The sequence below is a fragment of the Triturus cristatus genome, chromosome 7 (genome assembly GCF_964204655.1).
Source record: "Triturus cristatus chromosome 7, aTriCri1.1, whole genome shotgun sequence".
Classification (NCBI taxonomy): Eukaryota; Metazoa; Chordata; class Amphibia; order Caudata; family Salamandridae; genus Triturus; species Triturus cristatus.
This window is the reverse complement of record NC_140590.1, coordinates 1,298,865,904-1,298,879,648: the sequence shown is the minus strand read 5'-3', so window position 1 is coordinate 1,298,879,648 and position 13,745 is coordinate 1,298,865,904. Positions and strand designations below refer to the sequence as shown.

Here is a 13,745-nt window from a genome sequence, read left to right as displayed (position 1 = left end):
AGCCTGCGTGTACGTTTCGCGGGCGCTTTGATGTTCTCAGTGAGCCACGCGGCCACTGCGAACATCAAAGCGCCCGCGAAATGTACACGCCATTTGCCACCCCCTCCCTTATCTCACTTCCTGCTTGTCTTGTTTTTTTTCTTTCCACTGCTTGTTGGAGTTTTCAGCCCCCCCCCCCCCCCCCGAAATTTGGCTCTAGTGTCCCGCCTGCTTCAAGCATCTACATTTAGACACAAAATATGACCCATAGGCTTCAGTAACACACAGACCCTATAACATAAACTGCTCTTAGTGCAGAAGGCTCAACAGACCTTGCATGGGTCTGCCGTAATAAGCATGTCCATCAAAGGTTAGTTATACAAGGGAATGTTTGAGTCCGTCTTCAACAACTCAAGACTAGATAAGCACAAGCGCCATTTGAGCGCATTGGATATTTTCACCTGTTTTAGCAAGACAATGCATGTTGGCACACAGCACGTCATTTGCACCGTGCCATCTGGAATACTTGCTGCCAGAGAGCACAGCTACCGCCCACTCAGTGGCAAGAGAACATTACCTTCTTGGATGAGGGCGTGGCCTAATGCAAAATAAGGATTTTTTTGCCCATACGCACATCGCATATGTGCCTAAATAAATCGTGTGCCTGGCATCAGAGAATTAAGCAGAATGAGCACCAACTATACATTAACACAATTTTGGCATGCTTACTACCCCCTCACCCTGCACCTCCCCCGGCCCACCTGCAGTACTCCCTCCAGGAGCCGTGCACCAGGCTACATTACACAAGGTCACATTTTTTAAAGGGCCGGGTGAATAAGTGATTGGCCCAGAATCACAGCATTTTATGCTGATGCCCGGGACTCGAACCCAGTGTCCCAGTTCCACCCGTCAGCTTCTCTGGCTTTCATTACGTACTTTGTACGAGAATGGACCAATCATTTATTTCAGCACTCACCCTTTGCTACCTCTTACTTAAGCTTTGACGTTTTCTGAGGTAAACATTTATTTTTGAAATATTTTTGGTCTAAAACATCATGATCTCGGCCGACCTCTGGGAAGCAGGCCTTGTAAGGCCACTAGGCCAGTGATTGGCAGCTTCTGGAGGGAATCAACTTCATAGTCCCGCCTTCTCTGCCCTCCCTTCCTGATCTGCCTGGTGTTCTCTGCTAATATATGGCGTTTAAGAATAAACCGTTTTTAAGCATCTCTTGGGAACAAAACACGTTTTTAATGTTCACAGCAGCTTGGAGATCGGTGGCCACCAGCTGGCACGTTCTTTCATGACAACTTTTGCCCTTCAGGCTTCTGCAAAGCAGCCAAGTGCCCCTGAGGGATTCCCTTTTTTCTTTGACATACAATCGTAAACGATTTAAAGCGATAATCTTAATTCAGATGTAATTTCTTAAAGAGATGCTAATAAAATGTTAAAGAGGGGCTGTCGCATTGAAACGTACAAAATGGAATGACGAGTCATTTTTAAAACAAACTCACTGATTCTACTTCCTTTCAGCTTCCTGCTTTAAAATCCTTTTGAGCTCAGTGCATGATTATGATGTGACCCTGCCTGAAGAGTGCCCTATAATGTCCTAATCGCGCCCCCCAGTAGCCCACCACCCAGCCCTGACTTAAACCCGATCCATACTTGCAATAATGTAGGGGCCAACGGGAGTACAGCTCGAGCCATCGTTTTGACATGACGCGTGTTCTCTAGGGTCAGCTCAGTATAAACCGATTATTTTCATGACATATTGCGTCTCCATGAGGGTCCCGCCATAAAATAAAGACTGCTGTGTGGCTGCATTGCGTTCACTGTGGGTAGCACTTCTAAGTACGATTGGGAAAGACACTGAAACATGTGTAAGTGTCAGCTTGAGTTGAGATTCGAGTGCGTGTTTTTTATCGGGCATACAGTGCTTAGTTTGCATAAACAAAGACCAACATTAGCAAATGCTTTTTATTAGTGTTACCCGATCTTTTGGCTTTGCCAATACGTTTTGCTGTGACTGCAGCAAAAAGAACAAGCATTTGCAATGCAATAGGTCTCACATTTGCGAGAGTTTGAGCTATTAGCATTGTAAATGACAGTGCCTTTTATTTATGTTTTAAAAAAAACAAACTTAAATAAAAATCATTGTCATTTACAATGCCAATAGCTCAAACTCGTATAAATGCGAGACCTAATGCATTGCAAATGCTTGTTTGTTGTTGAGATCTGTGGAAACTTGGTGAAAGCAGCAGAACTTGACTTAACTTGCTTGGTGGTACTTAGCTACGGTAGAGTGATGCGCTTATGGTTTCAGTATTTGATCTAGTGCCGGAGGTGTTTGAATTTTCAGAAACTACGAGTATTTTTAGCTGCTTTATGGTAAGTACGGCTTTCCACTGTTCATTTAATTACTCTTATTAATCGATGTAAGGAAGCACGACTCGGTGTTGTTTATATTAGCACGCGCATTGTATTGTAATTGCATTTCTATAGAGCTTACTGCTCCTGATGAGGCGTCTAAGCACTTTTTCGGCGAGTAGCATTGTCACTTATCTGGGCCGATCACATGCTGTTTATTTAAATCCCTTTCATAAGTATGAGAGACTGCTCGAGGGTATGTGTTTGTGGTAGCTGTGAACATACGGTTTAAACCCTGTGGCACTGAAAGTATTCTCAACCCAATTCGTCTCACGGGTGAACCCACTGCGCGTGCATGAGTTGGCCTCGTTTCTCCTACTTTCCCTGTCATTGCTCCGCGCAGTTATGATTTAGCGGATACGGAATATATGTGAGCGTGCCACCTAATTTGTTTATTTTTAATTTTACGTGGAGGCCGTCGTTCGTGTTGGTTAGAAAAATACGTGCATTTCATCTAAGTAGTCTTTACAAAAGCATTATGTACGAATTGAATGGAAACCGGTCATCGCAGGTAAGTTCTAGTTTGGGTTGACGCACGCCGGCGTCTTAGAGACTTATGAATGTGTGCGTTATATTTTAAACTGTCATTATTTCAATGTTAGAGTTAGAATAACTGCAGTGCTACCATGGTCCGTCTAGTACAGGCGTTTTTATTTAATTAGGGAATGTGTGTGCAATTTTGAATCTTGTGAGTCTGTGTCACATCGCCTTACACAACTTGTGAGAGGTAGATATTCGTCTTTGAAAGTAGACTTTCCTGTCGATGATATCCTCTTAAATAAACTCCAGTGGGTACCTTGTCATCGTTTGTCTAACACCAGAATGCAGGATCTTGTTACACCATATATTTTAGTCTGCCCCGGTCATTGCACTTACCACTCCTGCTTTTGACATTTACTCATACCCCACCTTTCTTTATTAACTCTGTTTACTACCCCTTTGCACACTCCCCCTCGCCCCTGCTTATCTCAAGCCCATGCACCCTCCATGTTTACTCCTGGGAGGCCGCTTTGTCTCGTGTCTGTCTGCGCTGTTCACTTGCACCCTATCCGATTAACGGAGCTCGGGGGGGATTAAGGCTCGGACAAACAGCGCATCCGAGGAGTCGGTGTGCGGCGCCCAGTACACAAGGAAAAGCATCTATTAATGTTACGTGTGCAGTTTTAATGTATACTCTCGCCATTCCACTTTTTATGTTATCTACCTTTTAAACATATATTTCATTTTTTCATTGCCAAGGGGCGCTTAAGTCTCGCATTGTTTTTCAGAACAATTGTTCTCGGGTGAGTGACCCTCCTGGATGGCGGATATATCACGGGTGGATTCAGAGATGTGTGGCTAGAGAGTAGGATGGATTGGTGGGTGTATGGATGGAGGGACGCATGAAAAAATAGAAGTACTGGGAGAAGGATAGATGTAGAGACAGATGCAGAAAAGAGTGGAAGATAGAGAATGAAGATAAGAATGAAAGAAGGATATATGAATGCATGGTAAAAAGTAAGTGGCTAGATTAAACAAGCATTGAAAATGCAATAGGTCTCACCCTAATTAAGTTAAAGCCATTTGCTTTGCTAATGGTATTGTATAGCAAAGCAAACAGCTTTAACTTAATTGAAGGCGAGACCTATTGCATTTTCAATACTTGTTCTCTAAGCTGCCTCGCCAGATGCGTGCCCACCTTATTTCCCTGCGCGTAAGCGCCCCGACGAAGTCGGAGCAGCGTGAATTCAGCTCTGTTTGTATATATCGCCCCCAGTTTCTCATTAAGAGAACCCAGCTGGCGCTATAGTTTACATGTGGGGTTCTTTTTGTATTCGTTCTCTACCTGCGAAAGAGCCTCCTCCAGTTCCCCTAGTTCCCTTGCCCTTTCCTTGTTTAGCACCGAGACCATCGCTATACATTTCCCCCAATGACTGCCTTAAAAGCGTCCCAATTGTTCTGGGGGGAGGTGTCAACCGGGTCATTCGTTTGGAAAAACTCCTTAATCGCTAGCCGTAAGTCGTCCCGGAGCAACTAATCTCGCGTCAGAGCGGCAGGGAAATACCATTTAGGGAACCCTTGCGTTTTACATCCCCAGTTTAGGCCCAGCGTTACTGGACTATGGTCAGATAGAGAGATGGGAAGGATCTTGGCCCCCTGGAGGACGCCCTGTAGTTCCTGTGCCAGAAAATTTTGATCTACTCTGGAGTATGATTGGTGGGCGCATTAATAATACGTGTAATCTTTGACGGTGGGGTTGAGAAATCTCCATGCGTCAAAAAGTCCCAGGTTTTGAAATGCATGTTTTAGGGATTTAGGGAAGCTACCTCCCGTGGACCTGTGTTGGTGGGTACTGTCGTCTGTAGGGTGCCAAGTGATGTTAAAGTCCCCCATTATGATTATCTGACACTCTGCAAACCCCCCCACCATGTTAAAAAAAGAATTACCAGATACAGATTAGGGGATACTTCTTCTTCGTGCTCACATGGCGCAGCAGCACTCCGGTACTGTGGAGGGATGAGGGGAGTTGGGGTAGGGAGGGAGGGGGAACGTGGCGGGCGGGTTTGGCCAGGGTGCGGATTTAGGTACTGCCTTTTAAAGTATGTTCTAATTATAAGCTTCGGGCCTAATGTTGGACATTCCCCTTTTTCGCATGGACATTAGTCACCAGCTTCGGTTAGTAAGCTTGGGATACGCCACCTAAAACAAGTAATGGGGTCTGTTGGGCTACGAATGGGCAGCGACGGGTCTGTTCAAATGTCAGTTTGCCTGCTTGAAACCAATAAATAAAGTTATTTAAAAAAAAAAAGAATTACCAAAGGTCGCTTGTCCTGAATTGGGGGCATAGACCAAGACAAGTGTCACTGTTCTCCCACTGAGCTTCTCTTTCACCATTACCACCCGTCCTTCCTTGTCCGTCTCAATGCCTTCAGTCTGGAATTTAGTGTTTTTGTGGAATAATAATGCTACCCCATTATACTTCGTTTTGGAAGATTACCTATATATAAGTGAATAATTATTGCGTCTAAGCCTCCGTTCTTCCGATCTTTTAAGATGCATCTCTTGGCGCGCCATCACATCAAACTGGTGGTCACTCAAGTATTTCCAGATTTCTTGCCGCTTGATCGGTGCGTTCAGGCCCTTCACATTCCATGTCGTAATTGATATCATCCTATTTGGTACCCCCGCCCCTTCGTCGTTTGCCCCTCTTGCAAATTACTTGTCCTACCACCCTGCCAGGCACCACTCTCCAGTGTCTTCACCAGTATCATAGGCCGGCATTCAGCTTAGCAAAGTCCCTCACAACCATCCCCCTCTGCTTCTCCACCACACCTCCCTCCACATAAACCCTCCCTGTGAATTCAAAACCAAACCATAAAGAATAACCTTGTTTGTCCGCAGAACCCTTACGTGCCCTGCTGTACAACAGTTCTCGTTAGTAGCGTCGAGCCGGGGTTTTGGCACTCGCCCGTCCCCATGCTGTCCAAATATCAGTGTCCAACGAAGCTGTAGAACAATTCCTGCGTAATTTGTTTTTCTTTTTTTTTCCTGTGTGCTTCATAACTACTCTTGAGATAATGTGTGACATATAAGGCATTATCTCGCATCTTTTGTTCTCTTTTCTGCCTAATTCGCTTCAAGACCTCACGTGGAGCTGTCACAGAGTTCCAGGCAGTTCTATAGACTCCTACTCCGAAAGTTCCTATCCTTGTCTTGTGGACCTCCGTAGCCACTGTTTGGCCGCGACAGGCGTTCAGTCCCCACTTATCGTAGCAGCCCTTGGGCTGATGTAATGTTAACTTAAGATCATACCTCTGTCCTCCTGTACCTAGTCCATCGTACTCTATGTAAATCCATTCTTGCACGTATACTAGTATCCATACTTCCAGTGCGTATCTTCTTTAAGTGTAACCCTCCTTTCCCTCTGCTGATTTTGAGCCAGGGCTTGGCTGAACGACCTTTAGTGATTGTGTTCCACTGTGCTGAGTAGGACCGTGGGGGGGCTCACGTCTTCCGGACTGTGCACTGGAAGCCTCGTCCTCTTGTATTTGAATTTCGAGGAGCTCCATGCCGTCCTTGAGCTGTGACATTGCGCTAAATGTTTTTATCTTCGAACGCTAACCCAAAAGGATAAGTCCATCTGTATCTTATTAGTTCCTCTTGAAGTTTTTCTGTATGGGGCCGGAAGGATTGTCTTCGCTGTAGGGTCGCCTGCGCCAGGTCTTGAAATAGGACACATCGAAATCCTTTGAAAGTGATGGAGTCTTTATTTCTGTATTCTTGTAGAATAGCTTCTTTAACTTTATATGAGTGAAGTTTGACAAGGATGTCTCGGGTGCGACGCCTCTCGCCTGGAAGAGCTGGACCAACCCTGTGTACTCCTTCGATTTAAATTTTAAGTCATTTAGGCCCAAGTATCTCCGCGAATAGACCTTCCACAAACGCTTCCAGCTCTGGCCCCTCTTCCCCTTCCTCCAGGTCTCTGATGCGTATATTTTCCCGTCTAGACCTGTTTTCTAGGTCTTCGCTCTTCAATAGTGCCAATTGGTGTTGTTTGTAAGAGTTGTACTTTGTCGCTCGTATCTTGCACTCGTTTGTCGAGATCCTGGGTATGGGTCTCTGTGTCCAACAGTCTAGTTCCGATGGAGTCCATCTCCTGCTGTAGAGAGGTCATTTTTTCCTAAAGATCTGCATTCAGTTGGACCATAGAGGCCTGAAGGTCCGCTTTTAATTCAGAGTGCAATTCCGCTTTAAAGTCCTTCAGGGAACTGAGCAGGTCTTTCTTCGTCAAGGCCATGGCTAGATCGAGTCTCCTGCTCCTGTACTTGTTGCTTCTCCGGAGGCGCAAAGTAGCTACATACCTTAGAGGTCGATTTCTTTGGTGGCATAGATGCGGTCTCTGCTGTGTGCTTTTCTCTTGTCGATGTGTTTTACTTTCTAAAGGTCCCCTGTGACTCCTGCAGATTAGAGGTGGGGAAGAGTGCTTATGTGAAGGACCTCTCTCTCTGGCGGCCATTTTAGGGTCAGGCACTCTTCACGAGCTCATGGTGTCCAAATAGAGAGCACAGTTCACTAGCCCCCTGTATCTTTGTGCTTGTCCTCTGGCTGGTTGCCATGTATCGTTCCAAGTGTGCAGCCATGGTCCTTTTATGGAGATTTGGCTCAGTGGACTCACCTCCGCCATGTTAAAGTCAGGCACTGTGAGGTTAGGAGCTTCCTCCATATCTCTGTTGTCACAAGGGACCCACAGAGCCTCCTTCAGCCTACCGCGGGGCTCCGAGTCTTGTAAAATGAAGCGGGAGCCCCCATGTACCTCCAGCTCCCTCGGAAGTTCCCCAGGCTCATCAGTCTCCCCCGGTGTTCACCTCTGCTTCGTCTCCCGCTGCGAAGGCAGCTCCACTGGTACCTTCTTGGCAGCTGGGGGGGAGTCGCGTAGCTATGCGGTCTCCTCGCGGTGGTCCCCGGTCCCAGCAAAGAGGTCCGAATTAGACCGAGCGGCTACTCGCCGCCATCTCGGGCGTCGCCCCACTCCTCCGGGCTGTCCAGCGATCTCAGCTGTGTTCCCGGCCATTCCGCTATAGCCACATTAACTGCGGCAGCTCACAACAGTTTCTGTGGTGGTTTCTGGCTACATTGGGGCTTTAGAAGTGCCCTCGACAGCCTCATGGTGACGGAGCCCATGCGGATCACGTCCGATCGGCCATCTTGCGTCTGGAGTGCGTTTTTTTTTTAATGGTGTTGCGGTTCCATTGTAAAGGTTCATTGTTTGTTTTCTTAGTTTGGTTCAGAGTTTAGTTCCACCATTTCTTGATTGAGCTTGATCCTCAGGGTCTTCTTTATGTACACAGTTGGCCCCGTCTTGGCTTCTGTGTTGGCAGGCTTGGAATGGACAGGCCTTCTGTGAGAGTAAACTTACTTGCCCACAGTATGAGTTGGAGCAGGCTGACCTTATGTGACTGAGCCTGTCTACCCTAGGCTCACTATGAGCGTGGCCTCCCTAGCATTTTTAGTCTCTGATGTTAGTGGGACATTTGAGTCCTTCCTCTGTTGATCTTAGTGTAAGCTTTACCACACTAGGCCTTTTGTGAGCTTTGCTGTGTTGGAACTTGCATGAATATGTCTACACTGACTGTTTTTTTAGCTTTTGTGTGATGGTTTTTTGGTGTCTGTTATCTTATTTGTCATTGCAGCATGACAATGCTGGGTTAGCTTAGCCAGGCTAAACTTTTGTTACCAGCCTAGCTGCACTGTACCTCCTGTTCCAGTCTGGCACTGCTAAAGTGTCTGTGTTTGTTTGACCATGCTGGGCCTCATGCCTGTTTTGACATATGTTTTATTTTGCTTACTTACTACTCTGTTTTGTTTTGCAGTCGGGTGCTGCTTCCCATTTCAGTGGAGGAGGTGAGTATGATCATCTGTTTCATGATTACAGTTCAGATTTTTGTGAATTGGATGTTTTGCCCAGTAAATCTGTATACCAAAGCAAAGTGAGTCTGCTAGAAGCATTACATCTTTCTATCTAAAGAAGCTTCCTTCTCTTTGCTTCAGCCTTTTCCCTAGCTATGCTTCTGCTTGCTTTTCCTCTCTGTTCTTAAACATGGTTCCTGTTGGTACCTATAGGTACTTTTCTGCCATCCCTCAGCCACCTGGTTTCCTGACTTCAAGACAAGCAATTTTAGCAGTACCTGTATACAAAGAAACAGGGAACTTTGTTTTATCTAATTGCTGTCTCTAGTAGCAGGGGCCACTACTCTATCACGATTCCCTTCAGAGGAGTTAAGTTTAGGAAGGCTTAAAGAGTGCTTGCAGTGCAGAACACAAGCAAACAAATGTTGTAATCGAACACGTTTTTTCCTGGAAATTAACCTATTCGGTGCTGAGGACATCCTGGAGCCGTCCTCCGCACCAGTGCTCTTGTTCTGAGGACGGCTCCAGGCGGGATGTGCTGCTTCGGGTGCGAGGACTGCCTAGAGCAGGGGTCTCCAACCGGTCGATCGCGAGCTACCGGTAGCTCGCCAACAACCTGCCAGTAGCTCTCGGTCAATGCTCACTTTTGTATCCTATCGTTGTCATTATGTTTATTTTTAGGCCTATTTTTAGGCCTATTGGCCTCTTATCTGTTCTTGCCAGTGTTACGTCTGATGTCACACCGCTGCCATTGGCCATAAAGGTATCTAGGTCGGGGAGAAGCAGGTGATGTCAGATTGCCTATCCTCGAGACTTAAAATGCGTATTACAATGTGTACATCGTTGTGGCCTTGGGACTGGCTGCGTGATTCAATCAAACGGAGACACGCTCAGCCCTGCTGTGGCCTCCTTGATACCACGTGGCCTGTCACAGCATGACCATCACCCAGCAGTGCCCACACATGGATCAGAGGGGCGGTGCTTTGCCTTTTATTTCTGGCAAGGCGCGCAGAGTGTTTTGGAGTATAGTAGACAATGGCAACTGCAGCTTAAATTTGCTGTTCCAAGTGCCAGCCGCTGCTATGCTCAAGTTCAAGTAGCAGCTTTTCACCACGTGGGACAGAGGAAGTCGTACTCTTTGGGGCTGTATGGACTAGGTGTCGGAAGATGCATGTTTTACTTTTTAATCCACCCCAAGCTCTGGCAGACAGTGATTGCCCCCCCCGTGAAAAGAGGAGGAACACTGACCTGAGCCCATGAGTCATGTGGGAGGTGGAGGGTGCGTAAGGCAGACTGTCGCCCCAAGATCGTATAGATCAGGGGCCCTCTCCTGACAGGCATACATTTTGGAGAGGCTGGGGCACACACCCGTTGTATAATAACGTTGTTACCAGCAGCGCTGAGCTGTCTTTAAAAGAGTGCTGCTGCAGTTTAAATGACTCCTCTGCACCGGCAGGCAGCATGCAGTGTGCACTCTCCGGAGCCCCAGGCCCAATCAATTGAGACGTCCGTGCATCTTTGCCTAGCGTGACGCCAGCAGCAGAGCACCAGCATTGACTGAGGGACGAGTGATGCCTGCAGCCAGCGGTGTCCTTGACATGATACCACCTTCAGACAGAGAGCCGCTGCCCCTGTTGTATGTAAGGCCAGGTTATGGTAAGTCTACAAATAATTACCTGGGTGCACTTTGTTCAGAACCAAATCGGGAAGTCATATGTTTAGTTCACAACAAGTCGTCAGTAGTTTGAAAAACCTTGGCCATGAGGTGCAGCCTACATGTGTAATCGTTTTTGATTTATGCTTGGCCTGAGGTCGCTGTGTAGTATTTCACAGAGGCATCTGTATTTATAAACTAAACATTGTATACTTAAGAAAAGCTCACTCACAGATAAAACAAATGACCTGTCAATGTGGTAGTGAGTGTTTGTCCAATTTGAACCTTCATTTGAAACGTCTTGGGCTGAAAAAATGGTTACTATTTAATAAATATAAAGTAAAGTATGCATATCAACCTTCATTTATCCTATTTTTTTTTTAGACCGTGTCACCTTCTACTAATGTTCACAAAACCATTCATTTTGTGCAGTGAGTTTAAGTCTAATACCAAACTACCTTATTTTGAAACTATATAAAAAATATACTTTCCTCTTTAAAGGGAGAGCATATAATTGAAGTTATTTGAACTGTAAATTAGGTAATACTTTTTTTAATATTTCGAGGCCTGCTCTGTTTTAAGGTCAGACACTGTGGTTCGTGACCTTCCATTTCAGGGGTTTCACATCAGTTTCAGAGCTTTTCCTGAACTTTTCGTGTCTCAGAAGTGGGTAATTTGTGGTATATATTTGTTTACGGATATTATTGCTTAAATTTCAAACTTAGGCAACCTGAAAACTTGACAGCTGTAAAGTTGTTCCTGGCCACAAACCGGACCCAGGAACATCATTTTACATTTCTTTTCAATAAAATTAAATGAAATGATGAGTGAAGTATATAATAATTTCCTGGCTTCTGTTTGTGCCTAGGGACAACTTGGAAGAGGTCCCTTATTTTAAAACAAAATCCCTCTTTAATTTAATGAAATAATGGGAGAAATTTAAAATGAAGTGCAAATTTTATGGCACAATGAACCATAAGGTTCAAAACTTCACTTTAAATGTGTGCCATTTGAAAAAAGTACCCAACCCCTGTAGTGGCTATATTTTTCTGCCGTCAATGAACTGGGAAAGCTGAGACACGAACCAAGTTAGGTGTATGACCCCTTCCTTTGACGAGCACAGGTATGAAAATATTGAAAATAATGACACAAAAGTCATACAAAAATAGTATCTTTTAAATTAAAAGATTACCAACTTTTATTTCTCCAACATGGTGAAGCATTTCATCGGAGCATCAAATTACACCACTGCATTAAAAAGCATTTTTAAAAGTGATATTTTTAAAGATGAAACAGTCATGGACTGCCACCGTCCTTTATGACAATGCTATATTAATGTACTAAGAGGCAGGTCATGTGTAACAGCTTTATAGTCTGTTAGGGGAGAATTTTGTACAGTGCACACCCTGAACTCAAGCATTTCAAGTTACCGTTATGTGTAATAAAGAAAAAGAAGGCACGATGTAATAAAATAGTTGTATCGCAGCATTTATATTAAGAGCTGTGGGGCACCGAGGTACTTACATACATGGCCAGCAAGCTGTGCCATGTAGGGGGTGTGGTTGGTATGGTGTTGTCATTGTTTTGTGGTTCTATGTGAAAGTGTTTCCTTGTCATGCGTGATGACCACAGAGGTGCCTTTACTGTGGTATGGGACGGAGCAGTGTAGTAGATGACCAGGTATGAGAGACAGATGTTCACTTTATGGTTTTCAGCTCTGCAGGTTCTGTATAATTTCTTATGATTGTAGTGTGCTTAGCTGGTGATTGCAGAGGCCATGATCACACAATTTGTTGAAGAGGGAGACTGGGATTGGTTTTCTGGTTTTAAGATGTGCATTGCATATACTAAATGGGTAGCTCCATCTTATAGAGGCCCTTTAGTCAATGAAGCTGGGAGTGGGGGCACTCTGGGAACAATTCGCGAGTTGCTCAGCATTTAGTAGCTCATGATGATTTTCACTGATCAGAAGTAGCTCCCACTACAGAAAAGGTTGGAGACCCCTGGCCTAGAGCCTTCCTAGCAGCCGAGACAGCAAACCCCTCTGATGCCAGCAGCAGTGAGATTTCCTTAAATTAATTTTAGCCACAAGAGTTGAGAGAGAGGTGCCCTAGCACTTGAGGCAATTCCCCCCCCTCTGAAATGCAATAGTCACGCTGACATAATCTCGGAGAAAGTGAAATGAGGCGATTGGCTCATTTCACTTTCACTACTTCCATGCTCGGGGGCATATCTTGGCCCCACCGGAGCGGATGAAAGAGGTTTCATTGGAAAGAGGAGAATCATCCCTTTTGAATGGTACTTTTCCCTAGTGGTTTCCTGCTTGGGGGTCACTGCATGAGTATGATTTGCAAACATAGATCTGCCCAATAAAACCCCAGGGATTATATTTGGTGGCAGTGGGCTTGTGCTCCTCCCCCAGGCACTAATCTCCCCACCCCCCAGACAGATTGGAGGTTCTTGCCTCCAATCTGCCCCAATCGCCAAATCTGATCTTTTTTGTAACTGGACATGTTGATGTCTCCACATTGTATTTTGGGGCCTTCCCTATTGCGGGCACTAGCCCTACCCACGCAAGTGTGGTGCCATTCTTACTGGGAGACTTGGGGTAATGCTGTATGGTACAAAATGTGTGGCTTCCTATCGATTCCAGACGTTTTTCTCGCATAAATATGAGGAAATGTGCATTTGTAGGTCTCGCCTAGCGACGCAGCGCATGCGTTGCTCACCTTGGCAAGATCTATTGTTGTTGGTTTTTTTGGCCGAAGGGGGACAGGAGATGTGCACGCGTACGGACAGGAGTTGTGAACGCGTACATCGCCAGTTCCTCCCTGTCTCCTGCTCGCTGTGCCAGTGCGGACAGGAGATGTGCACGCGCATGGCCGTCATGTTAATCCAGGCATAGGAATCAGAGTGTAGATTTATATCACTAGTAAAGGGATTTACTTCCATGTATTGTGCGACCAAGGGGCGGGGTGCGGACGTTACGTGAAGGGAATGCTCTGGGACTGGAAGTATCTCCCCGCCAAGCTTGCGTGTTTGTGGGTGTTCTCGCAAACCGTTCCCTCCTGTGACACGGTCCAAAATGTAATATTGTCCAGGCAGGAGTATGTCTTTAAGGAGGGTGGAAACAGGGAACAGACTTACCCAATCCCAGGGTAATGGATTTCTGTAATTGAGAGGGATTTGCACATGCGTAAATGTATGTTAACTAAATTTGTTTCCAAAAATACCCATATACGCATGTGAGAACGTTGAGATTTACAAAGAATTCCACAACTGACCTCACGAAAGTGTGAT

The 13,745-nt window shown here is 45.7% G+C and overlaps 1 protein-coding gene across 1 annotated transcript in view; it reads left to right on the top strand.

Moving 5' to 3' along the window:
- Positions 1–13,745, top strand: part of LOC146811937 (phosphatidylinositol transfer protein beta isoform-like) — a 376,865-nt gene that overhangs the window by 28,688 nt on the left and 334,432 nt on the right. Inside the window, exon 2 of the mRNA XM_085618905.1 lies at positions 8,755–8,785. Coding sequence (XP_085475031.1) covers positions 8,755–8,785 — 31 coding nt within the window. The remainder of the gene's footprint in view (positions 1–8,754; positions 8,786–13,745) is intronic.